The sequence below is a fragment of the Lycium ferocissimum genome, chromosome 1 (genome assembly GCF_029784015.1).
Source record: "Lycium ferocissimum isolate CSIRO_LF1 chromosome 1, AGI_CSIRO_Lferr_CH_V1, whole genome shotgun sequence".
Lineage (NCBI taxonomy): Eukaryota > Viridiplantae > Streptophyta > Magnoliopsida > Solanales > Solanaceae > Lycium > Lycium ferocissimum.
Genome location: NC_081342.1, coordinates 12,318,499 through 12,345,121, shown reverse-complemented (window position 1 = coordinate 12,345,121; position 26,623 = coordinate 12,318,499). Strand labels below are relative to the sequence as shown.

The following is a 26,623-nucleotide window of genomic DNA, read 5'->3' as shown; positions in this document are numbered from 1 at the left end:
ATAGAATACTTTTCTTTATGGGTCTTTTCCTTGTAAATTTTTCTATTACAAGCTTTTATATATTGTAGAGTGAAGTACCACATGGATGGATATATACATACTAGCAAACTATGCCTGTGCGATGTATGGGATTCAACATGATTAATTTGATTACTCAATTTAGTTAGTATTTATGGTTTGTATATTTTGCAAAGGATACAGCGATTCTCCTTAGTGAGTCCCCACATTTTTTTTCTTTTCGTCTTATTTTTCCCCTTAATTTTTCAATTGTTATTAAAATTTGTTTTATTTTGGTTATGTCCGTCTCTTTTTATATTTAGTAAGTTGACAATTCAAATATTCTACATGTCAAGTTTATAATCACAAGATTCAAAGGATATTTTATTATATTATACACATTTTTAAATTAAAATCACAAGTTAGTCTATCTTTATTTCTTAAAAAAGTATGTCAGTCAAACGTAGACACTTAAATTGAGACAGAGGGAGTATATACCAAATGAAGGAAATGAAAGGATAATTGAGACATTGTAGACACGTGGGGACTTAAAAAGTAAACACACAAGAGGTAGTATTAATGTTAAACTTTTGAAATATACACATGTTAATCCTGACTTAGAGTACAATTTCAGTTGCTTTTTGTACAACTTATTGTTGTTGTGTTCGTCCACTTGGGGGTTTGTTGTTAAAAAATAAAAAAATAGTCTTATTTTGGTTATGTTCGCCTCTTTTTATATTTAGTAAGTTGACAGTTCAAATATCCTACATGTCAAGTTTATAATCACAAGATTCAAAGGATATTTTATTATATTATACACATTTTTAATTTAGAACCACAAGATTTGAAAGTCTATCTTTATTTCTTAAAATGTCTACAGTTAAACGTAGACACTTAAATTGAAACAGAGGGAGTATATGCCAAATGAAGAAAATGAAAGGACAATTAAGACCGTGCGGACCTGTGGGGACTTAAAAAGTAAACACACAAGAGGTAGAATTAATGTTCACTTCTAAAATATACACGTGTTAGTCACTGCTAGGAGTACAATTCGGTTCTTTTTGTACAACTTATTGTTGTTGTGTTCGTTCACCTTGGGCGTTTATATATAAGAAGAAAAATATAGAATAGAAAAATAGACATATATTTTTAAATGTGGCAAGTAATATGGGACGAAGGAGTACTTCATTTATTAATTACTAAAGAACGTGAAAAGTCAAGTATAGTAATGTGGCCAAGTAATATGGGACGAAGGGAGTACTTCATTTATTAATTTTTAAAGTACGTGAAAAATCAAGTAATGTGGCCAAGTAATATGGGAGGGAGGGAGTACTTCATTTATTAATTCTTAAATAACGTGAAAAGTCAAAAGTGAACAAGTAAAAGTGCACGGAGGAAACAAATATCTGTCAGAGAATTAAAATTGAAGTGCATGCATGTATACATGAGAAGAGAATAAATATTCATCAAGAACGTGAAAAGTCAAAGGTGAACAAGTAAAAGTGCACGGAGGAAATAAATGTGTCGGAGAATTAAAATTGAAGTGCATACGTGTATACATGAGAAGAGAATAAATATTCAGTACTATGACATATATCCGCGTGAGATTTATTAATTCTTAAAGAACGTGAAAAGTCAAAAGTTAACAAGTAAAAGTGCACAGAGGAAATAAATTTGTATAGGAGAATTAAAATTGAACTACATACGTTTATACATGAGAAGAGAATAAATATTCAGCAAGAACGTGAAAATTCAAAAGTGAACAAGTAAAAGTGCAAGGAGAAAATAAATGTGTCGGAAAATTAAAATTAAAGTGCATATGTCTATACATGAGAAAGGAATAAATATTAAGTACTATGACATATGTCCACGTGGGATAAAAAATAGTTGGGTAAAATGTATAAATTATATAGCTTATAGTACAAGCATTCATTGCGTGTATAATTTATAAAGCTTTTAGTATAAGTATTTGATGTTGTATTGATCCTCCTTAGAGGCTTATATACAATAGAAATATGCTCCTCCTACCTCCTGAATCTTCCTGTTCCGTCATATGACTTATACTCTTCATGAATGCTTCTGACCGAATGACTCCACTTACCTGTTTTTTCTTGTTGGTTAAATTTGTTTTCTCGTCAACCAAATATTTTGAGATACAATTGGTATCAAACAAAAATCTTTAATCTATTTCTATTAATTTTCACCTATTAGAAGGCACTGGGAAATAAAATGTTTTCAGGTTTTGCCGGTACTTTTGAAAAGGAAAACAAAATCTCCAAAACTGGTGATTCATTACAACTAAAGAACAAGGTGAAGCGTGACGTAATAGGTGGAATCTTAAAGAACCAAGGTTTAAAACCGAGGTTCAGATAAGTAATTGTTCCTATAGTAGTTGAAGAATCAATAAAAGATTTAAAAAATGCAAATAGAGAAGCACAATGAACGTGTTACCGAGTCAATATATTCACTAAAGACCTACTATTCACAGCATTACACCCAGATCATCTTGGACCTGTATCTTCGCTTTTTCGAGCTCTACATTCATCGAACTCGTGCACTCACAATTAACTTCAATTCATCGTCAATTACTTCAATGAAAATAATATCATTCTCTAATGAAAGCACACACATTTAATGTATGTCTAGAAACATAGCAACCAGTAACAAATATCGCTTCGAAGAGGGGGGTGGTTCAGCGGGAGCTCAGGCCCATTATTTTACCTTACAACCTATTAAGGAAAAAAAGCAAAAGGACACCAGAGCAATAACGGGGAAGTTTTGGCGCAACTAGAATCACAAAGATATTCGTTTAAGTAATAGATCCGAACACAAGGGAAAAAATGGAGACGCATTTGCTCGAATATGCCTGCAAGAAGTACCTGTATTAACCTTCACCAACTTCTTGACAAAAAGAGGCTATGTGAAATCTAAGAACTGCACAGTTGCCTACTTATAGGTAAAGGTCAAAGAATTCGTCTGCTACAATGTCCTATATCACGTTACAAGGAAAACCCAGCTGTACTCGATTCAATGTGCAAAGAACAAAAAATTCTCAGCCGAGTACCAGATCACAGATTCAGGCTAAATACTTGTACAAATTCGGATTCTCCTTGTCTCTTTCCAAGTAATCTCTAGTGATGAGATCTTCAATTCGCTTCTTGATGGCTTTGAAATCAGGCTACACAAAAACGCAAAATTAATGATATTCATATACAAGTTTCAAAGTCAATAACTACAGGCCATAACCGATCTTCATGGTAAAACTAAGTTTAAGATACAATAGACACTTGCAAGAGCCCATAAATGATCAGAATGTGAGATTCTTGGATTGGATGGCACATCAAGATCATTAAAATTTTAATCACAAAGCGCAATCGTATTTGGTCCTTGTTCATCTCACATAGTTTTTATGGGGAAAATTCTAGCTTTTCGACAAAATACGAATCCTCAAAGTTATGAATTAGACTATAAGCACGTCACTCTAAAAACTTATTTCCCCTTAAGTGATACCACTTCTTTTATGACCAACATAACTTAACCATTGAGGAAGTATGAAACACCAGATATATGTTCTCAAAAGACACTACAGACAAAAAGGAGGTTCCGCTCCTCCTTTCATTTTCTTGTGTAACATTCAGAAGAAAATAAAAAGGAAAGAGAAACAAATATAAAGAAGAAAACGAACTATCTATACAAATTACTGTCCAATTTGACCAATTTACATTATGAAATTGGAAGTGGAAGATTGTCACCGGCTGTGATATATTTAGAGGTTTGGAAACACTATCGAAAGATATCTCAACTTAAAAATTATGTTTCAACGGTACCTATAATAATGTCTAAGAAAATCAAGGTTAGAAAAATCCAAGTGAGTTTTGCTCTAGAAAGCAAAACTATCGAGGGAAAAGGTAAAATTGGTAACTCTGTCATTCTGCCAAGTTATATTCGTTGGGAAAGAAAACCAACAATTTAGCCCAAGTTAAATAAGAGTATGTTTAAAATAATAATAATAATAATAATAATAATAATAATAATAATAATAATAAGAATATGCATTGTAAACCTAAAACTAAAGGAAACCCTTCAACTATTTTACCAACACAATTCCCAGTATTTAAATCTTTAAGAATACTTTCAACACCATGACCCCCAAAGACCGTGATCCTGACAGAAAGTTGAGAGACGATAGTGTAATCCAAGTTATTAACTTCTTGTCAAAACAAGGAAAAAACTGTTAAGTAATCGGTTGTTACGATCCTAGAAGGTGATGTATGTCCAATATAAGGTCATAAATAGCCCTCAAACATCAAATTGAATGTCATGGTTACTAAGGCATGCAAATCATATCGACCTTCCAAAAGTGTTTATCTCATAAAAATCCAAATGGTTGAAAAAGTGGTGCATACCTTAAACATTTTGCTCAACTGCTCAACACACTCCAGCACTAGTTGTTGATGAGGAAGAACTTTCCGACTCTTCATAATGCGCACGATACAGGCATCAATTGCATAACGTCTATCTTTGTCTACATCCTCAACCACCTTTTTCCTTTCATCCACAGGAGGTAATGGGACCTGGATGATTACAAATGAAACATGCCATTAGGAATCAGTCTCTAGCGTGCGCTAATGAAGGAAGCATCATTGAAAAATACAGAGTTCTTTATCTATACCCTAATTCGCCTCATCCTGTCTGTGAACTTGGAATTGAACGCAAAATGATCAGATGACGAAACAGTTCTATTGCTAGGCTCCTTAGTCAGAATTTTATACTTGGCACATGAAAGGGATTGAAGCAATCTGATCAAGTCATCATCAGCCAAATTTAACTGACTCTTGATTTCTGAGTAACTCAATCTATCTGACGCATTAAACAATAGTAGAGCAGCAGCCTGAAAAAGAGGCAATCATAAATCCAAAACTGCATTGAACCAACACGAATATTTTAATGGAGACGTTAGACAGAGTAGTCACCTGATAAGTTCCCAGAATCAGTTCGATGGTTTTAGTCTCAAACTTCCCATTGATATTACATGTACCCAATGAATAAATCCATGTCAATTTCCTGTGTTTTGTTTTTGTCTGATAGAATTCCTTGAAGACTTCCACACACTTTACCTGAGGCAATGGCACAAAAAAGGGTTACGTCATTCATTAGTTCAGACAACAGAAAGTGGATTTTCAAATTATCAAGAAAAGCACCTATTACCATTTCCACCGGGAGACTCAAATCAGAAGATTTATAACTAGGCCAGAACCCAGTTGTAAGAACTGTGACAGTTAAATCAATTCCAGGACTCGCTGCAGGGTTGTTGCTGAGATATTCCTGAAAATGGTTCTGATTTTCCCTAGCCAATGTCAAGTCTGTCACCTGTTTTCAAGTTCCCAACCACAAGTTTTAATAAGATATTTGAATGGGGATGGGATAAACTATGAAAAGATATTGTGTTTCCTCACCATTCCCTCCATCTTTGATGTAAACTGCCCACCACACTGTTGCTTCAGTTTTGTTAAGATAAGTCTTTCATGGTCATCATTGGCACTTTTATCAAAGAGCAATCGACGAGAAAGCTTTTTCCTATCACACCAAGACAATGGACATTTCAAATGTTAAATGAGTATCCAACCTAACTAAAGGTAACTATATCAAGAAATCGTTGGACTGTCTACCCTACCTGTAGAACTCCGCAAAAAGGTCTTTGTCACTAATGTATGCGAGAAGCTTGACCACCTACAAAAATTCAAACCATTATTATGATATCATTTGGCCGAAAGGTGGACTTTCCAGGAAGTGGAGTGATTTAAAGTTCAACCTATACCTTATCCAACGTCTCCTCAATAGCGTCATCACTGAGTTTTTCACTCCCACCTTTCTTAAGAATATTATCACAATAAGAAGCAAGGAGCTCCGCACTTGAACAACCAGACACAATCTTGTTACAGAAGACCTCAAATGCCTCCTTGAGAGCCTATATATGTTAAACTTTGGACATCAGAAACACGACAACCAATTTGAAGTAAAAGAGATCAACAGACAACTGTTAATAGCAGAATATACCTTATGAAAGAGAGAGTTATTAGCAAAACAGTCCGTAACATAAGCCATATACTTATCGTGAAGCTCAATCAACTTTCTGACAAAGACCTGTGGAAAGGGATGAATCCACGGTTAGATAAATTAACACTACATAAAAGTGAAACAAAAAAATAGGAATATAGTTTTACCTGCTCTCCTGAGCCCGAACTTTCAGCCTGTGCAAGAACACACATATCAACACTAGAAAATTTATTATCATGAACAACAAATCTTGAAACCACAGGGACAGCAATGGCGCAATGAAACTTCACATATGTATGTACTTATTTCTACAAATGCTTCACTCAAAACTTTTGTTCTCCATTCCCCTTCCCCCCACTGTTCTTTCCTAGTCACAATTTAAAAGAACTGGATAATCATCGTTTTGTAAGTGTAAAACCATCAAAAATACGAAACAAAATGGACAATTCACCTTGTTACTTGTTGTATCTTCAGCCTGTTGCACCAAGACCATGCCTTCAGCAATGACATGCTGCAAAAGATGTATTGTCAGCAGATGTTTAGCCAACCTTAATAAATAATTCTTTTGTCGCTCAGTAATTGGCACAGAAAACAAAAATACCTGTTTAAACATATTTGATACAGGTTCCAATCCCTTGGGAATCCTGTGGAATAGCCTATACATTCGAGATAAATCGTCTACCTGAGTGTAGAAATGAGAGTAGGTCAGGTAAGGGCAAAAGAGAACAACATCAAATAGCATGTAAAATATATTGAAACTTCCAACAAAAACTAATAATGAAAAGCAAAACAAGGAATCAATACCTTATCATCTCTGAGCAATGCTCGGCATCCAGAATGCTCCTTCTCAAGTAACTGATTGGTATATACAACCAATAATTCATTTTGCACTTTCTGCAGCATCAGTATGGTCTCAGCATTGGAAACAAATCCAACTAAAGGAATATTGTCAACATGTAGAAAGTCTGAATTTTCAATATCCCAAGTATATATCAGGCGAATACTTTAAAGTAATGGCATAGATAATAAATGCACCTTAGAAATATGAAATTGTCGAATTTGCTTTTCATGTTTTATTTCCCTGAACAAAATCCAAAAATGACCGGACCATCTACTCGGTATGTTTTCACTTGAGGAAAAGATACGTTTTAAGTAATATAATACTTAATTTTAATTTTATAACTCAAAATGCTAATCTATATGGGATTTTTTAAGAATTGTGCACTCATGGATAAGGGATACATGCGCAAACCCCATACCCAGAGACTAATATCACATAACAAGAAGCAACCTCTCCCTGACAGTATTTGGAACTCCACTCTAATCCAAAAAGAAAAGCAGGTAGTCAACCAAAATGGAGAGCATTTAACTCTTTCCCCTCGAAAGAAAATAAACTGTAAACGACCTTTTTAACAAGTTGAATAAATTATTATAAGAGAGCAAACAATAGAAATAAACCTGTATATGATCAACGATACGACAGCCAGAAATAGAAATGCATTATCCTAGGAGATGTCATTACCAAATTAGTGATTTATCTCCTCCAGATGACAAAGCATGTACTTTAGGACCACATAAGAAATGCTCCCAGGCACTATTATCGAGAATATGACCTAAAGGGTTTCTGGTCAGCTCTTTCAACTCCGGTGATCCTTCTGATCACCGGAAATATACTCGTCTTCTCACTCTTCCAGAAAATTCCTTCTCCTTTCTCCCTTCTTCGATGGAGGGGAGAACCTTTTTTGTTGCTGGGGAAAAATCTTTCGAACTGTTAGACATTAGCGAAGATCGGATCAGATGGTTCATGCTCTACGAACGCAGCAGGAGGTTCATAGGGAAGATTCGGATTGATGAGAACAACTTAAGATGGGCTTGTGGTGCTATGAAAGAGGCTTCAAAGGGCCAAGGTAAGCTTTGCCGGAGGTGGGGAAGAAAGATCGAAGCATATACTTACAGGGTTCATCAGAATTTTAATAGTTATGGTAGATTTGTTCGCATAGAAGCTTGGTTGGGAAATAGGAAGTCCTCAGTTATCATCCCAGAGATTATCAATAATGGTGGATGGGAAGAAATCGCCAACAAAATTTTGAGATTTCTGTGGAAACCCCCTACTCAGTCGGAGAGATGGAGCCCCAATTCCCAAGCAAGGTCTTACTGTGATGTTTCCAAGATAGAGAATTGGCCATCTCTAGAGTCAAACAATGCTAATCAGTCCATACCAGTAGCATCCCCTAACAGTTCTAGCCACCTTGCCAAATGCCTTGTTGGAAGATTCAACGATACCTTCAACACCTCCCCAGATCATGATACGATTCAAAAGTGGTTCTATAATAGGTGGAAGATGACAGCAGGGTTGAAGGTTTCTCCAATTTCGCACAATCTTTTTCTCTTCGAAATGCCTTCTCGACAAGAAGCAGCCAGAGTTAAGGCCGGTGACTGGTTCTGGAATGGCCGGAGACTTACCCTGGAATGGTGGTCGCCGGTCTCTGATCTGAGTTCGACTGCTGAGCTTTGGATCAAAGCTTTTGGTATTCCACTTCATGCCTGGTCTAACAACTCATTTCAAAGGATCGGAGATTTATGTGGAGGCTTTGTGGACATCGACGAGGACACAAAGAAAAGATCTAATCTGCAATGGGCAAGAATATGCATCAAGGAGACCTCTAGAGATCTCCCCTGCAAATTGGAACTCAAAGTGGCTGATTTGAGTTACGAAATTTGGGTGATTCCAGATGCTCACACAAAAATTTGGGTCGCCGGAGATAAGCATGGTGGCAAAGGAAAAAAAATGGTAGGAGAAGATGATGCAGAGATTCCAAGAAAAGGAAAGGACAGAACTGCAGGCAGACCACTGATTCAGCACGTGGTCTCTGACTTTAATTCAAATTTGCCACGTAATATCAGAATGGGCCCAACACTTAAACCTAATGCTATCTTCCTCTATAGTTGGGCCCACGAAATTAAAATCAGCAAACAAGGCCTCTCTTTACAAAGGCCCATATCAGAGGAGAAATAAGGGTAGAAGTATCTGGAAGACCCATGTATTTTTAACACTCGAATATCGCCCCCTCATGATTTTCTTGATCCTCTTTCTTCTGAACTTCAGGCTCTTGAACTTAAACGCATGGTTTCAGAGAAAGAGGACGATGCTTGTCCAAGCATTTGTGAAGCTGATGATGAAGGAGAAGATGGAGAAGAGTATCAACAATTGGTACCCTCTGGAATTGGAGAATTTCAACAAATTGGTTCTCTTGGAAACCCTTCGCAGATGATGAATTCTGCAACTGCATCTGGAATCGGAGAATTTCAACAACCTCTTGGAATTCCGCCGCAGATGAATCCTGCAATTGCTTCTGACTCTGATCAGTCTTCTATTGCATGTAACGGGTTCCCATCGCTTCCTTGGTATGAAGACAATGTACATAACCATCAGGTGGTCCAAACCCCATCAGTTATTTCTACTTCTAATTGGACTAAATTGATCATGGTCAAGGCTTGCAAAGCTTTTGGGGTTAATGTCGCCGGATTCGAACATGAACTGTTTGACATGATCATAAGGATGGAACAAAGGAGGCAGCAGCAGCAACAGATGGTATCTTCAGAGAGCGGATCAAAGCCTAAAAAAAAGAAAGGGGCAACTGAGTTAAAAAGATTATCGTCAAGTTTAATTCAGGATGCCGAGCCATCAAGGTTGAGGGGTAGGTCTCACAAAGCTCAGTCAAGATGAAATTAAAAATCTTAAGCTGGAACGTCAGGGGTTTGAATGAAAGTCAGAAAAGGAGTACCATTAAGTCTCTATTGATGAACTGGAAGGCAGATATAGTTTGTTTGCAAGAAACTAAAATTGAGGACTGGTCACATCAACTTGTAGGCTCTCTTTGGGGTAATAGATGGGCTAGCTGGGCCGTCTTACAAGCTAGTGGAACGCGGGGGGGAATTATAATAATATGGGACAAAAGGCTGTGGAAAAGCATCATCATTGAGCCTGGAACATATTCAGTTTCCGTAATTCTGGAAAGTTTGCAAGAGCAATTCAGGTGGTGTTTCACTGGGGTGTATGGTCCACATAGCAACAATGAAAGGGAGGATCTTTGGTATGAACTAGCTTCTATAAGGGGCACCTGGGATGGTTATTGGGTGTTGGGTGGAGACTTTAATGTGTGTAGATTTGATTATGAGAAATTTAATTGTCACAGAAGGACAAGTGCCATGAAAACTTTCTCAGATACTATACTAGATTTGGGTCTCATGGATTTGCCTCTTCTGGGAGCTCAATACACTTGGTCTAGAGGAACTGAACAATTGCAGGCATCTCGATTAGACAGATTCTTGATTTCCCCTGACTGGAATGACTGTTTTAAGGCTATAAAACAGATAGCTCTCCCTAGAGTGGAATCTGATCATAAGCCTTTGATGTTGGAGTGTGGGGACTGGGACTCTAGCACATCTTACTTCAAGTTTGAAAATATGTGGCTGCAGACAGAGGGGTTTCTTGATTGTGTAAAAGCTTGGTGGAATAGTTATGAGGTTGTGGGTAGTCCTGATTTCATTCTAACACAGAAGCTTAAACTTTTGAAAAAGGATATCTCCAATTGGAACAGAGAGGTATTTGGGAAGTTGGAAGATCAAAGAAGCAAGGCTCTAAATGAACTTTCAAGACTGGAGCAATCTACTGAAGGCAGAATCCTTACGGAAGATGAAAAAATTCAATTGCTTAATTTGCAGGCTCCGATAGCAGAAGTAGCAAGGATTGAAGAGATATCTTGGAGACAAAAGTCAAGATGTCTATGGCTCAGGGATGGGGATAGAAACACAAAGTTTTTTCAAAACATGGCTAATGCACATAGAAGGTATAACTGCATTGATAAGCTACAAGTAAGGGGGTCCACTACTGAAGACAAAGAAGAAATCAAAGAGGAGATTTTGAGCTTCTATCAACAGTTGTATACAGAGAATGAACCTTGGAGACCATCGGTTAGATTTGATAATCTAGCTAGAATCTCCCAAGAAGAAAGGATCTGGCTGGAAAGGGAGTTTGAAGAAGATGAGATTCATTCAGTCATTAAAAAATGTGCTCCAGATAAGGCACCAGGGCCGGATGGCTTTACTATGGCCTTTTTTCAACACGCTTGGGAAGTCATCAAAAATGAGATTATCAATGCCTTGAAGCACTTCCATCACCACTGTCACATGGTCAAATGCATCAATGCTTCCTTCATTTCCTTGGTTCCTAAGAAGAAAGGGGCAATCGAACTCAAGGATTACAGACCAATCAGTCTAATCAGTAGTGTCTACAAAATTGCTTCAAAGTTACATGCAGAAAGACTCAAAACAGTGATCGGGAAATTGGTGTCCGGGAGTCAGAATGCTTTTGTTAGGGGAAGGCAAATCACAGATGCATCACTCATTGCCAATGAGGCTCTAGATTGGAGATTAAAGAGTGGAGAACCAGGGCTGCTATTCAAGCTAGACATAGAGAAGGCTTTCGACAAAGTGAGCTGGTCATATGTGCTTAACATCCTGAGCCATATGGGCTTTGGAAACAGGTGGATAAGGTGGATAAAGTATAGCATCTCTACTGTCAAATATTCCATTTTGGTCAACAGGGGACCTGTGGGGTTCTTTTCCCCTCAGAGAGGCATCAGGCAAGGTGATCCGATCTCACCCTTTTTGTTCATTTTGGCAATGGAAGGATTTAGCAAAATGTTGCAGACAGCTAGCCATTTGCAATGGATTGTGCCATTTAAGATAGGAAGGAACCCAGGACCTCAAACTGATGTCTCTCACCTGTTATATGCAGATGATACTTTGATCTTTTGTGGTGCTGAGAGATCACAAGTGACAAAGCTTAACCGAACCTTATTTATTTTTGAAGCTATTTCAGGTCTGCAAATGAACATGCTTAAGAGCACTATTTATCCTGTCAATGAGGTACCAAATATGGAAGAGCTAGCAGATATCATGGGTTGCAAGATTGGATCATTTCCTTCCACTTACTTGGGTCTTCCTTTGGGTGCTAAATACAAATCTACTGAAATCTGGACAGGAATCATTGAAAAGTTCGAAAAGAAATTGGCAACATGGCAAATGCAATATCTTTCATTTGGTGGCAGGCTGACCCTAATCAACAGTGTTCTCGACAGCTTACCTACTTACTATATGGCACTGTTTCAAATCCCAACTGATGTTCTGGAGCAAATTGACAAGTTAAGGAGAGATTTTCTCTGGGAAGGCAACAGTGAGGAACACAAATACCTCGTCAAGTGGGAGAAGGTGACTCAACCAAAATTTCAAGGAGGTCTTTGTATCAAGAACCTTGCAGCTCATAACAAAAGCATGATGATGAAGTGGCTTTGGAGATTCAATCTGGAGGATGCAGGGTTATGGAAAGATGTTGTGATAGCTAAACATGGAATATTGGATCACTGGTGCACAAAGGCCTCTACTCTTCCTTATGGAGTGGGTCTCTGGAAGGGTATTAGAAGATTGTGGGACACCTTTGTTCAACAGACTCATTTTGAAGTGGGTAATGGCTCACTCTTAAGATTCTGGAAGGACAAATGGGTTGGAAGTACCATCCTTCAGGATGACTTTCCAAACTTGTTCAGAATAGCTCAAGACCCCAACTCTGTAATTGCTGCTAACAGAGAAGGGAACATTTGGGACCTGTCTTTCAGAAGAAACATGTGTGATTGGGAAGTGAATGAGTTGCTAGATCTTCTTTCGAGACTTCAACAATGTTTCATCAATCCCCAGGCAGCTGACAAACTCAAATGGGGACAACAGAGTGGGGGAATCTACACAGTCAAGGAAGGATACCATCAAATGTGCTCTAGAAATCCATTCATAGACAATTGGCCCTGGAAACTCATTTGGAAAACAAAACTCCCACTTAAAGTCATATGTTTCACTTGGATAGCTCTATATGAGGCTTGTCTTACTCAAGACAACCTGATGAAAAGGAACACTCAGCTTCCAAGAAGATGCCATATGTGCAGAAAGGAGGTTGAAACTACCAGGCATCTTTTCCTCCACTGTGAAGTGGCCTCAGAAATCTGGAGTCTGTTTTTTTGCCTCTTTGGTCTTAATTGGACCATTCCTCTCTCAATAAAGGAAGCTTATGAGAGCTGGAATCTATGAAAAGTTGACAAAACCATCAAGAAAATCTGGAACATGGTACCAGCTTGTATATTTTGCTGTATCTGGTTAAAAAGGAATAGGAGATGTTTTCAGGGGGTGTCAACACCTTTAGGTCTTTTGAAAGCAAGGTGTATTGCTAATTAGTTTAGTTGGACCAAATTGGTCCCTGTAGGTAATGCTGATCAACTTTTGGATTTTACTAGATCATTAGTTCTGGCTTAGTTATTTGTTGTACAGCCAGCCAGTCTTCTTTTTGCAAGCTCAAATGCTATATCTTGTAATTATTGCATCTTCTTGATGCCTTTGATTAATATCACTTACTTCATCAAAAAAAAACCCCTCTAAGCTTCCGTTCTAAAGGTTTTAGGAAAAAAAAAAAATTGAAACTTAAAAAAGTATCAGTTACACAGAGACCACAGACATGTAACAGTTAAATCACCAATATGAAACCCGCATAACACAAAATCACACAATATCTTTTTATGCTCAAATTCTTAAAAACCGTTCTTCGGAATCGGAAGTTTAAGATTTCAAGTTGCTAAGGGAATTCCAGTGCTGACCTCTAGAAGTTTTGTCTCACTACTAACATGGAGATAGTGAGACACTCTATCCTTCTCTTTCTTCAAGCACTCCTCGGCCTGTGTTAGCAAAGCACAGGTATCACAATTTACTGTGGCAACTTAAAGCAATAATCAAATAATCTATGAACTCGAGAAAATTGTAAAAATGAATTGCACCTTCAACATATAATCTGGACAAGAATCTTCCACGATCCAACTTGAAGCTTTCCGAGAATAATAAGCTGCAGTATCTTTAAGCATCGCATCTTCAAAGTCATTCTCATAATACTCCATTTCTCCCATTCCAATTCCAACAAAGATATCAAGCACATTCTTCAATAAAGCTCTGTCAATCTGCTCACCCTCGCGTTCTTGATCAATCTGATACAAGGACTCTTAATCAGACCCACATAACTCACAAATAGTATTGCAAGAGTTGGGATCAACTGACAGTAGGAAGAAACAAAAAACAAAAATAAGAGGATATGATACTTGCCAACACAATAACTGCATCTCTGGCTTTACCGTTCAACTCCTGATAAACCTATTGTCAACGAAAACAGAAATAAGTCTCCCACACAACAACGATTTCATATATCCAGAAAGGAAAAAAAAAGGAACAGAAGTATGTTGCCAAAAATTACATAGGAGATGCAAGAAACAAACCAGATCACGGAAGCATGTCAGACCAACTTCGTTAAGTGCAGGTAGTGATCTTCGGGCAATAAAATATCGGTCGAGATAATGGAAGAACCGTGAGAGCCACCTGACCATAAGTTTATGATTCGCCCATCTTTTCACAAACTCCCTCAACATAAACTCGTCGTGTTTCTCTCTTAAAGCAGGCAGAACCTAACAAAGAAAAATAAAAATTGCAAAATTGAACAACAATAGCAAGCAAGCAGAACAAATTTCACAAGATAGTGGAACTCCAATTTATCCATGTATACTATTTTCAAATTAGATTGAAGTAATGTTAACTGGGATCAGTTAGGAATGCAGGCACATGATCTTATGCAAATCCAACAGTTCTCCATAAAGCGGATGTACAACCAGCTCAAAGGTGACTTTCCAAAATCAGCCTGGATGAAGCTTGTTTGCAATAACCATGGTGCTCCTACATGAATTTTTATATTGTACTTGGCAATCCATGGTAGATTACAAACCAAACATAAAGTGACCAGATGGAATGAAATCTAAGGTCTATCCTGTCCATTATGTGCTAGCCAATCTGACACACTAGAGCATTTGTTTTTTCTCTGTCCAGTGTCAGGTGACATTTGGAGAAGAGTACTACATTGGCAAGGGATTTTGAGGAGTCCAAACAGCTTGGTGTGATGAAGTAAACTGGGCTATAATCAATGCAAATGGGAACTCAGTTGGCGGACACATTTATAGGATTAGCCTGGCAGCTGGTGTTCATGTAATATGGAAGGGGAGGAACCTAAGGCACTTTCAGCATAAAAGCAACAGCATCTCTACACTGACTGCTACAATTCTGCAAGAGGTATATTGTAGGGGAGCTATGCAAAGGAAGCTAATGGGCCAGATGCAGCATCAGACAGATGTTCATACTAGAACTTTGGGATCACCAACAGTTTTGTTAGCATAACTTTTTATAGCTAATTGGTAGTAGTTTAAGTAGGGAGTAGTACCAGGGTCATGGGGCAGCTGTCCCTACCTTGGTTTTGACACATGTACATAAACTCTTACTTGGTTTGTGAATTAAAAAAAAAAAGTTTACTTACCAAAAAAAAAAAAAAAAAAAAAACAACACAGATGAACATACACCCACCATTAAGGCTTAAATCAAGCATGTATTAGCTATACCAGTACAATAACACCAAATTTTCCTGACCAAACACAAGTTCTATTCATTAATTGCCTAATTAAAAGTACAACTTGGCCAACAAGCCTGGTAATTGAATGAAAAGTATATATGTTTGCCCATCACACGGTAAACCATCAGCTAATAACTTTTCAACACCTAATTATCGTGAGAAATAAAGTCAATGCTTCTTACAGTAGAATTGATGTATTCTTCAAATGCTTCCTTGTACTTCTCATACAACTGCTGTGAGTAGTCATTTGGAGGCTTCTGTGTACACATGTTATATATAGTTCTATATTTCAAATTAAGGAGAAACTTCAGATGTTAGGAGTTTAAGACACCATGATAGCAAAGTGGTTGCAGGGTAGGGTTTACCATATTTTCAATATTAAAAAAGTAAAATAATATATATATATATATATATATATATATATATATGACATATAAAGACAAACTTCAGGTGCCAAAGAATGCTAAGGATACGTGTAGAGCATCATGTACTCTTCGGAGCTGAAAGAATGTTCTTGTCCTTCTAAAATTGTCTTCAATTTTGCGATTCCTGTCTGCATAAACTCCCATCCATCCTCCAACTCAATAATCTTGAGCTGGCTCATTGTATTTTAGGGCCACCTGAATATGAACAATTGAAAACCCACATGTAATCACAATACTACACCATATAAAGCATCATGACGAAAAAGTCAATCGCAACCGAACAAATAATCATTAGCAAAACAATGTCGATTAAGAGAAAAAAGTATTCTCAGGTGACAGCGACAAGAAGTAACTTCTCAATTAATAATCAATTAAAAATACAATGCCAAGTCCACTTTTAAGTTTCAATGATAAGAGTTGTTCATCATCAATGTATATAGATGTCAGCAAAAGCCATCAACTTTTACAGTTAGCTTTAGGTTCACAAAAAACAATTCAGCACTCTAGCTTTTTCAGATAGAAATTTTTTTTTTTTTTTTTTTTGATAGGTCATTTTCAGATAGAAATTCTTTCAACACAGTTTGCATTAATAGAACACCAAAATCATAAGCTCGCATGTAGGAAGCAATTAACTAATGCGTGTATGCATAATACAACTACCAGTAGATAATTAAATCGACACATTTAGCATAATTCAAACTCAATTCAAAGTTCAATAATTCTCCAACTTCTACTGTATAGTTAAAGCCATTATGTAACAACGGGAAAGACCCATCCGATTTGATGTGGTGGAATCATTCTCTTTCTCATTATGTCCTTATTATTTCATAATTTTATTTTTTAATTTACCCTATTTTTCTATTAAACTCCATCCTGTACCCTATTGAACATCCCAACCTTAGATTTCTCGATCATTTCTCACTGCCTTTTTCTTCGTATCCCTTTTATCATTCTCCATCTAAGTATTTATTAATGCTAAAAAAATTCTGCCAATTTTGGTTGACCATTTTGTTTTTGGTTAATTTCAGAAGTTAACATGAATTTACTAGCTTAAAATTTACAAGACATAATTTAACAAATTATGAAAATATAATCCTAGTAGTTACTTATATATAAAATTCAGTCAAACCAAATAATAAACATGTTATTAAACCAAAATAAACATACAATATATTCCAACATACGATACATTAGCATTTAGCACGATCTTAAACCCTAGAAAAGTTAACAAAATTATGAAATTACAAAAATATAAACTTAGTAATTAGTATTACATATACTAACACACAATCAAACACAACAATAAGAATATACGATACATTACCTGTTAGCACGATCTTAAACCCTAGAAAAGTTAACAAAATTATGAAATCATGATATAAAACTTAATAGTTACTATTATATACTAAAACACAGTCAAACACAACAATAAGAATGTTATTAAACCACAGCGAATCGATACACAATATATTTGAAAATACAATAAATTATGATGCGTATCGGCTATCCAAACAAGGTGTTAGCACGATCTTAATCAAACCCTAGAAAAATTAACAAGCTTAATAATCAGTAAAATTAAAGCTAAATCGTTATAATCTCTAAAGCGCTTACCAGAGAAAAAGGATCGATTGATGAAATGATTTTGTCTTCAAGAGATATTTTTTGAAAAAATAATGCGATGAAAAATAAGAGATAAGCCCTTTAAATCGTTAAGGAATCAGTATTTTTTATAGAGAAAAAAAGGTAAAGATTGAGGCGGTTGAATTTCAATAAAATTTCACTCTCAAGAGTCCACAATTCTATTGGAGACCATGTGGACGTTTTGCTTTTTTATTTTTCTTTTTATTTAATTTGAGTTTATAATATAAGGTCAACCATATCGTTTAATGCTATTCTTAGACGTATATTAATTACTTAGGGAGGAAAACTAAAAAAAAAACTCACAAGTGATAATTAGAATATTTTTATAGTAATAATGATGTTTGGACCAGCTTACGGGAAGGTAGATCAATTCATTGGGTATTTGCTATAGTTTTTTACCTAAGATTAGGGGTGATTTGCTTTTAGTGGTTCGACTTATCGGTTATCAATATTTAAATATAGTAATCAGCTAATCTAATCAATAAAAGGCAGCTAGATGCAAGAACTAGTTAAGATTAGGTTTTTTATTAGGCATCTAGAAAAGTGTATTACTAGATATGTGTACTTTTTTTATTACTGGGATTTTTTTAGAGGATTTTTTCTTAGTAAGATTTTAACGAGTTACATTATCTATTAATTAACATAGGGGAGTCTTATAAAATATATTAAATATATGAATTTCCTTTTTTAGGGCAAGAACTGGTTGCAAGACTAGTTAAGATAAGAAAAAAAATTGTTAAAATTAAACCAACTAGTTTAGTTACTTGGTGGCAGAAGTATTTCTCCGACAAATAGGTGAGTCTTTTGCTCAATTATGTCAAAAACTAAGTGAAATACAAAGTGTCCCCCTTTTCAACAAGCACTATGAACTAAAACAAAAAATTGAGAGAACAACTCAACAAAAGAAATAAAGGAAATCAGAAATTTTGTGTCTCATTCTTCCAAATTACCATCTAATAAATAGGCTAATGTTTAAACCTGTAGTTTAGAAAAATATTAAGTTCTGTCTTAGCAATTTCTTCAAAAAAAAAAAATGTATCTTGGATCAAGCCAAGCGTCTATATCGTGCGCAGGGGAGGAAGCAAATCAACCCATCTTGTCTTGCGGTCCAACCCTATTGTGTCGTCGAGCTTAATCCCTTTTCTTGATCTTTACTTGTAACAACCCAAACACCTATTTTGAGCATTTGTACTCGTTTTTGTAAATTGATGTTTCGGATAGCTCCGTATCATATTTTCTTTGACTTAGTAGGATAGTCCAGGTTGAGACCCGAAGGGTTTCGGAAAGGCTCTTTCACGCAATCTTATTTTAGAAGGCTTAAAAGCTAAATTGAGGAACTCGACTCCCTTGTTTGTGTGTTTGTGAGCCACGATATGATTTGAAGCTTCACATAAGTGTTTATTATATTTTTTGACTTGTAGGAACTGGTCTTATCGAATTTCAACTTGTATTCAAATTTTATGCACGTTTTAGGATGAACGTGTCACGACCCGACTAGGGGGCCATGACGGGTACCCGGAGCTGACTACAGAGCACCACTCATACTGCTAGTCATAATGAAAGCCATCTTTAATCTCAAGCATAACTGCATTTATATACACAAGCCCTTCGGCTATCAAAATAATACTTACACATAATGAGGTGAACATCATGAGACCATAATACCCACACATACGCATCTACGAGCCTCTACTAGAGTACTAGACATGAGGACGGGACAGGACCCCGCCGTGACCAAATATGTACACAAAATAATAAATCAAATAGCACCTCCGAATAATAAGTGTGTTTCGTAAATCCGCCGATAGCTCTCCTATGAATCCGGATCGCCTCCCCGCCACCAGAAATGAACACGCGTCCAAAGAAAGCGGACGCGCACGAACATTGTACTGAGTATGTAAGGCATGAAAAAGAAGCTGGCATAATAAAGAAATCATAAACATGAGGTGAAGATATAACCTGGTTAACCTTTAAGAGTAAATGCATTTTATACTTATCACATATATCAACATATCACATGTACCATCGTCGTTAACCCGCGTCCGGGTAACCATCATATGCAGCCCACTAGTGGTGTCATGTTCGATTCTCTGGCACCTGTAATCATGCGACCCGCCGTTTGCGGTGACATGTCGGCCTCCCTGTAATCGTGGAATCGTATGCTCCCCGCCTTCGGCGTGACATGTCCCGCCATTTAAACACCTGGCCGAATCGTATCATCACATATTTACATTGGAGTCTCAAGATAATCTATAACCATATCGGGGGTGACGTAAGGTCGAAGAACCCCGATTCTTATTATGGGAAAATCATAATCATCATACATCACCTTGAAGGAACTAGTATCATAAGCGCGGGTCTAGCAATAAATGAATAACATTAAAGGATAGTATAAGATCATTAGTTCATAGCAGTATCGTATCATAAGCTTTTAGGATCTCTAGTAGCTTTTAAACTCATCATCATCATTATCATATTCTCGACGTATTTCTCATCTTTATGTCGTAAAGCTCTTTATCAACATTGACTAGTAGTTCATGGAACGTAAGAAGTCAGAGAATAAGGATAGTCATATCATAAGAAACATGCCTTAGAAGGAAGGACTAGCCTTTTACATACTCGTTTAGCTACTCTATCGCTTTGAACGTTCTCCTCCAATATTCACGTTTCTACCTTCATGAAGGTTGTACTAACATTAGATAATGGGTGCAGTTTAAGCATACTTGACTAAAGCTAGAAAATTAGCAAAGACTTCCTTTGTTTATACAACTTTCTCCATATCATATATCAACTCCAAACGACTTTAATAATAACATTCATAATATCATAAAGCATAACCATTCACCTACATTATCCAAATCTCCCATTCCCTCAAATCATCCATAATCATGATCATAGTACAACATTACATTAAATCCTCATCTAATGTTTCTCCCATGTTCTTAACATCATTCATAATATAATTATAATCACAACATACGTTAATCGTGATTTATATTAATCTACTACTCAACAATGTCACTATTCTCATGTTTTTGTAACCCATTTTCTCTATTTTCTTCCAATCCAAGTCTTTCAACCTTCGATACTTTAAACAACATGGAATGATCGTAAACTTACCTTTTGATTAGTAGAATGAGCTTTGAGGGGAAACGTCTACCGAGCAAAACACTAGTTCTCTTTGATGAGATTCCTTGTCTTGGATGAACCCTAGTGAGCTTCTTACACTTGATTCACTTGAATTTATGATATTGATCTTTGATTTCCTTTCTTATTGAAGATGAAATATGTAGAACCCTACAGAAGTCTTCGAGAGAGATGGAAAAGTGGAAAGAATGATAAAATAAGTAGGAACATATATTTATACTGTAAATTTATTGACCCGTCGGGTATTATACGGACTACTTGTACGGGTCCGTATAACACTGTAAGGTTCGTATAAGTATGCGTGGTTCACCATCGTGAAAACATCCTCCGTTGCAGGTTATACGGACACACACGGACGTATAATGTTATATGGACGTATAAGCGGTCGTATAACCCGTTTCCTCAAATTGTTTCCATCGTTCGTTTGATCTCTAATCTGTATAAACCTTCTTGACACTCGTTTAACACTTAATTACTAATCTAAGGAGCATTATAACTCTTCCTTAAGACATCATTAAGTCAACATTAGCTCGTCTTACGGAACTCTTCCAAAACAATAACATACGCTTTGCATTTCTTCCTTAAGGAACTTTCCTCCCTACTTCCAATGTCTTCAATCTTAATTAGAATCGTTAAATAACCTTTCTTACTTATAGAAACATCAGATATACTCCTTACCCTACGTTAGCCTATTCACTAGGCAACGACGTGAAATTTTTCGAGGTGTAACATTTTTCTCTCCTTTAAAAACATTCGTCCTCGAATGTTAAGTTCTTAAATTCTTTTAAAATTTCGTCGGGGAAGTTTCCCCGTAATATGGCGCTATCATCTTTCACACAACAGCCCACAATAAACATGCCTCATAGGGACACAACACAATAGCAATATTTTTATGGCCACACACGACCAAAAGTATGAAAAGAAAGTATACACACCTTATAATGTTGATGTTTCATCTTGGATCTCTTCCGGGGGTTGAAATAAGTGCGGGTACTTGGACTTCATATTTTCTTCCGCTTCCCAAGTCATTTCTCCTCGGTTATTATTCCTCCATAAGACTTTATTTCAAGCTACCTCTTTATTCCTAAGTCTCCGTACTTTTTGTCTAGTATAGTAATATTGTACCTCTTCGCCAGGCTAGCTTTTCTGTCACTTGAACATCATCTACCAGCACGATCCTAGTAGGATCTCCTACACATTTTTGAAGCATTGAGCCATGAAAAATCGGATGGACTAATTCAAGTTTTGGAGGAAAGTCCAATTCGTAAGCTACTTGTTATATCCGGCATTTTTGCGTATTTGAAAATTTGGAAATAATCTTGGATTGTAAGGAATAAGGTCAAATGTTGATTTGAATTAGTGCATGTGTGTGTTGCTCATGCAAAATATTGGTGTGGAAGTACGGTGGAAAGTTGGTTATAAAAATTGAATTTTGAAATTACCGTGAATTCTGAAAATGAGATTTCTAATGGTGGGCTCAACAAAATAAGAAAAATTGAAGGCCCAATCCTTAAGGTGGTTTGACCATGGGCATTAAAAGACCCAAGCCCATGTCATTAAAAATCATGTGATAAAATTATATTAAGTCTTTATCACTTAGAACTTTCAAGAAAATTTGAGAAGAGAAACAAAAGAACAAGAACAAAAAGAGGGAGTATCTTGGCTCCAAGAAAAAAAAAAGAAGAAAAATTTCTAGCCTTGCAATCTTCATCCAAAAATCTCATCTTTCTTGAATTTTGACGAGTGCAAGACGCTCTTTGAGATGGTATAATTGGTTACAAGAAAACTACGTTTGCATGTAGTTGAAATTTTAAGAAAAGAGGTAAGAATTCTAATCTCTTTTGTGTTATGGAATAAGTATGCATGTTATAAAGATTAGAATTAGATAAGGAAAAGTGTGGTGTGTGTGTGCATGAGCGTGCGTGTGTGTGAAAAGTGTGTTTGGCCGTGTGCAGCAGAGTGTGGAGAGAGTGAATTCAAGTTCATTTAGTTTGTTAGTTGTGTTGTTGTGATGTTTGTGATGAAAAAAGAAAGGTTTAATGAATCAAGTTGGTGTTGAAGTTCGGGTTGTATGTTGTTATGAGAAATTTATGTGATTTTCATATAGTTTTTACGTAATTGTGAAAGAAGGGTTCTAAATGTGAATTACGGGTTAAGTCAAGTATGAGTTCAAGAAAACAATGTAATTTTGTAGTTTTGTCGCATTTGTAGAAGTTTGGGATGAAGTATGGTTTGATGGAAATTTTGCATATTTTGTAGAATAATGAGAAACGTGTCCTAAAACGTATTTGAACGGCTCTGAATTGTAGAATGAATACGAAAACGTCGACATTGACGAAAGGTGCGAAGTTAGAACTAAGTTACGAATGGAAGAAAGACTATTTTGTTAATATGTGTTTTGTAGCGATTATTGGTGTCATGGATGTCACAAGGTCAAGGTTGCTGTTCGGTCGAGTCATATTCTCTGGCAAATAATTTATGTGGGAGGCGCCGCCCAAATTTCTCAGAGGACAAGTTAGGGCCAAGAATGCACCTTTAAAGATTCTATAACTTACAATTGTACTCAGACCATTCACAGACTCGGGATGCAAACGCGGATTCGAGTTTAAGCGAGCATAAGACGTCCGTAAGGCATGTAAAGCTATTCCTTTCCTTCTTTAATACGTTCCCAGTGTACCAGGTCTGATCGAGCTCGGGGGTTATTCTCGTTCTGCTGCAACCAAGTCCTCCACCTTCCGAAAGACTATTCATTCAAATGATTGAATTAGATCTTTATATCTTGATTGGAAAAAATGCTCAAACACCTATAACTTTCGTAAATGACCTTTAACAAGCTCTATTATATATTTTGTGGAGTAATAATGTTCCTAATATGATTATCGCTTCGGTTTTAAAATGGCTTCGAAATACTTTAACTTCCTCGCACTAAGTCGTCGATCGAAACTTGTTTCGGGCTTTGTAGTGCTAAGTAAACGCGGGTTTGACTTTTTTCAAAACCACTCCGGGTGGAGTGCGATATTTTATTATATAAACACTCTTCAAACCACCCGGCGGTGGTGCGAGATTTTACTATTTCATTCTACTTACGACTTATGTCCACATTCCACAACGCTATTATTAGTATTATTATTACTATTATTATAAACGCGGGCGGGCTAGGATTAATATTATGTCACGACGTGCATGTCCGGCGGCCGTGGTAGCCGACGTCACGAAAGGGCACGTCTGCGGGGTTAGGAATATTACGTTTGTGGCCAAGATGTCCGAAGGGCCGGTGATGTGACGATGTTTGACCCCGCACGCCCGAGTGGCCATCATTTTATTTCGGATTCCATGCCCGAGGGGCTGTGGATAGACGTATGTCGGGACTCGCACACCCGGCGGGATTATTATCATTATTATCATTTCGTCGCTTATCATTATTATTACTATTATTACTACTATTAGTCGTGGTGCCACTGTCCGCGGACTATTTTATTTGGGTTTAAATTCATACGGTATCCTAAATTTGCTTACCGTTGTACTTTTCCGATTCACGCCTGACGCTTACATATTCGCATATATCTGCATCGACCCCTTTCTTCTGGCCGCGTTTCATGCCCGTGTGTCCGTAGGCGCGACTCCTACGATCCAGCCTTTATTGCGGGGACCCCACACCGGAGTCGATAGCCTTCTCTTGTTTTCGTGAGGGCCGGCCCCGTTTTGGTATAGTTTTATATATTGTACAGTCATACCGTAGAAGTCCTGCGAACAACATGTGAGCATGGGTTAATGCTTGGTTTCTACGCCATCATTTTGTTGTACGTAAATAGCAGAGGCCTTTTGGCTTGTCTTCTGCTCTATGTCGTGTATCTACATATAACAAGCTGAAAGACGTTCGGGAGCTTCGTGTTGATTTTGGTATTTCATTTACAATTTTAATTGGGAAAAAAAAATTGAAGCCGACGTTTATGGCCTGGCCGACCGACGGCAGTCTATGTCCGTCACGCCCGATGAAGATTGGGGTGTGACACTGTCAATCTAATTCTCAGGATAACGTGTGCGTCCAATATATCGAGGGCTCAACTTTCCTTTCTACCAAAACCTCATCACGCCTTCATCTAGCGATACCTTTAAGAACACCCAATCATCAACTTGAAATTTAAGTCTCGCCGACGTTGTCCGCATAGGATTTTGGCCACTTGGCTGTCAACAATCGATCTCGCATAGCCTTGACCTTTTTCACCGGCTTTCGTTGAATCACCTCACCTATTAATTTTGTATCCCCGACTTTAAACCACCCAATTGGGAATCTACACTTTCTTCCATGTAGCTACATGTAGCCATTTCAATACCGGAATGGTAGCTATTGTTGTAAGTAAACTCAATTAGAGTGTAAGTGGTCATCCCAACTACCACCAAAATCTAGCACACATGCCCGTAACATATCTTCTAAGGTCCGAATGCGCTTCGCCGCCTAATTGCGGGATGAAACGCTCGTGCTAAGTTTTACCCGAGTACCAAACCTTCTTGGAAAGAGACTTCCGCACTTTACCGCACATTGGCTCCTCGATCCGTAATAGATAACGGGACGCCGTGAGGCCGTACAAGCCTCGAGATATAACCTTACATAATCTTTGGAACAGTGTGCAGCCTGATCGAAATAAAACGGGTCGATTCGTGGCCTATCCACAATCACCCATATAGAATCATACTTGCTTTAACGAGGTAACCCTCGAATTTCCCATCGTTTGTAATAATCCTCCCGGCTTTTGATGTTCAATTTTCACTTACCGCGCCGGGATATCGAGCTACAAATTCTCGCTATGTCTTTCTTCATTCCATCCCACCAATACATTAACTTAAGATCACGATACATCTTTGTTGCTCCCTGATGAATAGAATACCGAGAATAATGAGCTTCTTCTAGACCGACGACGTAATTCCGCAACATTCGTAACACATATACCTCGCCTCGTATCTAAGAACTCCATCTATACAAAGTTCGACCTGAGACTTCTTCTCTCATGAAACGATTCATATAAGGCTCAATCGAGAATCTTCATATCGACGTTCCTTCACTTCCATATCTAAGGATGAAACAATGGATTATTAATACCAATTCCCCGCATCGGCCGAGTTAATCAAGCGAACTCAAGATTACCAATTGGTGGAGCTCATGGATTAGTTCTTTCTTCTCCAGTGACTTCACTTAAACTACCCATTGATTCATGGGCGAAGTGCATCACCACTATGCTCGCTTTTCCGGGTGGTATATAAACACTTCCACATCATAATCTTTCAATAATTCCAACCACCGTCTCCGTCGAAGATTCAACTTCTTCTATTTGAAAAATATACTCGAGACTCTTCAGATCCGTATAGATATCAATACGTACACCATACAAGTAACTGGCTCGATTATCTTTAGTGCATGAATAACCGCAACCAATTCAAGGTCATGAGTTGGATAGTTCTTTTCATGTTTCCGTAACTGCCTTGAAGCATAGGTAATGACTTTATCGTGCTGCATCAATACGCAACCTAACCCAACACCAGAGGCATCACGATATACAACATACCCATCTGGACCTTCTGGGGAAAGGCCAAGACCGGGTCAAGTTAATCGTCCTTCAACTTCTTGGAAACTGCATTCACAAGCATTAGTCCATTGAAATTTCGCCGAGTTACCACACGGTGCCGAGTTAAGAAAACCCTTCCACAAATCTTCTATAATAACTTGCCAATCCCGAAAAACCACTTGACTTCGTAGGTGCAGAGGCTTCGCCAAGTTTTCACTAAGCCTATCTTCCGAGTATCCACCGAATGCCATTAG

The 26,623-nt window shown here is 37.3% G+C and overlaps 1 protein-coding gene across 1 annotated transcript; it reads right to left on the bottom strand.

Annotated features, from left to right (window-relative positions):
• Window positions 1-2,762: 2,762 nt before the first annotated feature.
• LOC132048468 (cullin-1-like) lies at window positions 2,763-17,836 on the bottom strand. Its single transcript, XM_059439323.1, has 20 exons — window positions 17,632-17,836; window positions 16,069-16,215; window positions 15,778-15,877; window positions 14,421-14,606; window positions 14,251-14,298; window positions 13,932-14,135; window positions 13,755-13,832; window positions 6,859-6,948; window positions 6,656-6,736; window positions 6,506-6,565; window positions 6,222-6,248; window positions 6,055-6,141; window positions 5,816-5,965; window positions 5,672-5,727; window positions 5,454-5,574; window positions 5,206-5,367; window positions 4,971-5,114; window positions 4,670-4,888; window positions 4,404-4,571; window positions 2,763-3,175 (listed from the first exon to the last, which is right to left on the bottom strand). The coding sequence occupies exons 2-20, from the start codon at window positions 16,197-16,199 to the stop codon at window positions 3,074-3,076; spliced, it is 2,214 nt and encodes a 737-aa protein (XP_059295306.1). The 5' UTR covers window positions 16,200-16,215; window positions 17,632-17,836; the 3' UTR covers window positions 2,763-3,073.
• Window positions 17,837-26,623: the final 8,787 nt, after the last annotated feature.

Bases quoted from the DNA above. Each gene is read 5' to 3' on its own strand.
- LOC132048468 (XM_059439323.1), bottom strand. From the start codon at position 16,199: ATGAGCCAGCTCAAGATTATTGAGTTGGAGGATGGATGGGAGTTTATG. The intron at 14,299-14,420 runs GTTTGTTTCTTG...CGTTGACAATAG, and splicing joins TGACATGCTTCCGTGATCTG to GTTTATCAGGAGTTGAACGG. The intron at 5,575-5,671 runs GTAGGGTAGACA...TTGGTGTGATAG, and splicing joins CTTTTTGCGGAGTTCTACAG to GAAAAAGCTTTCTCGTCGAT.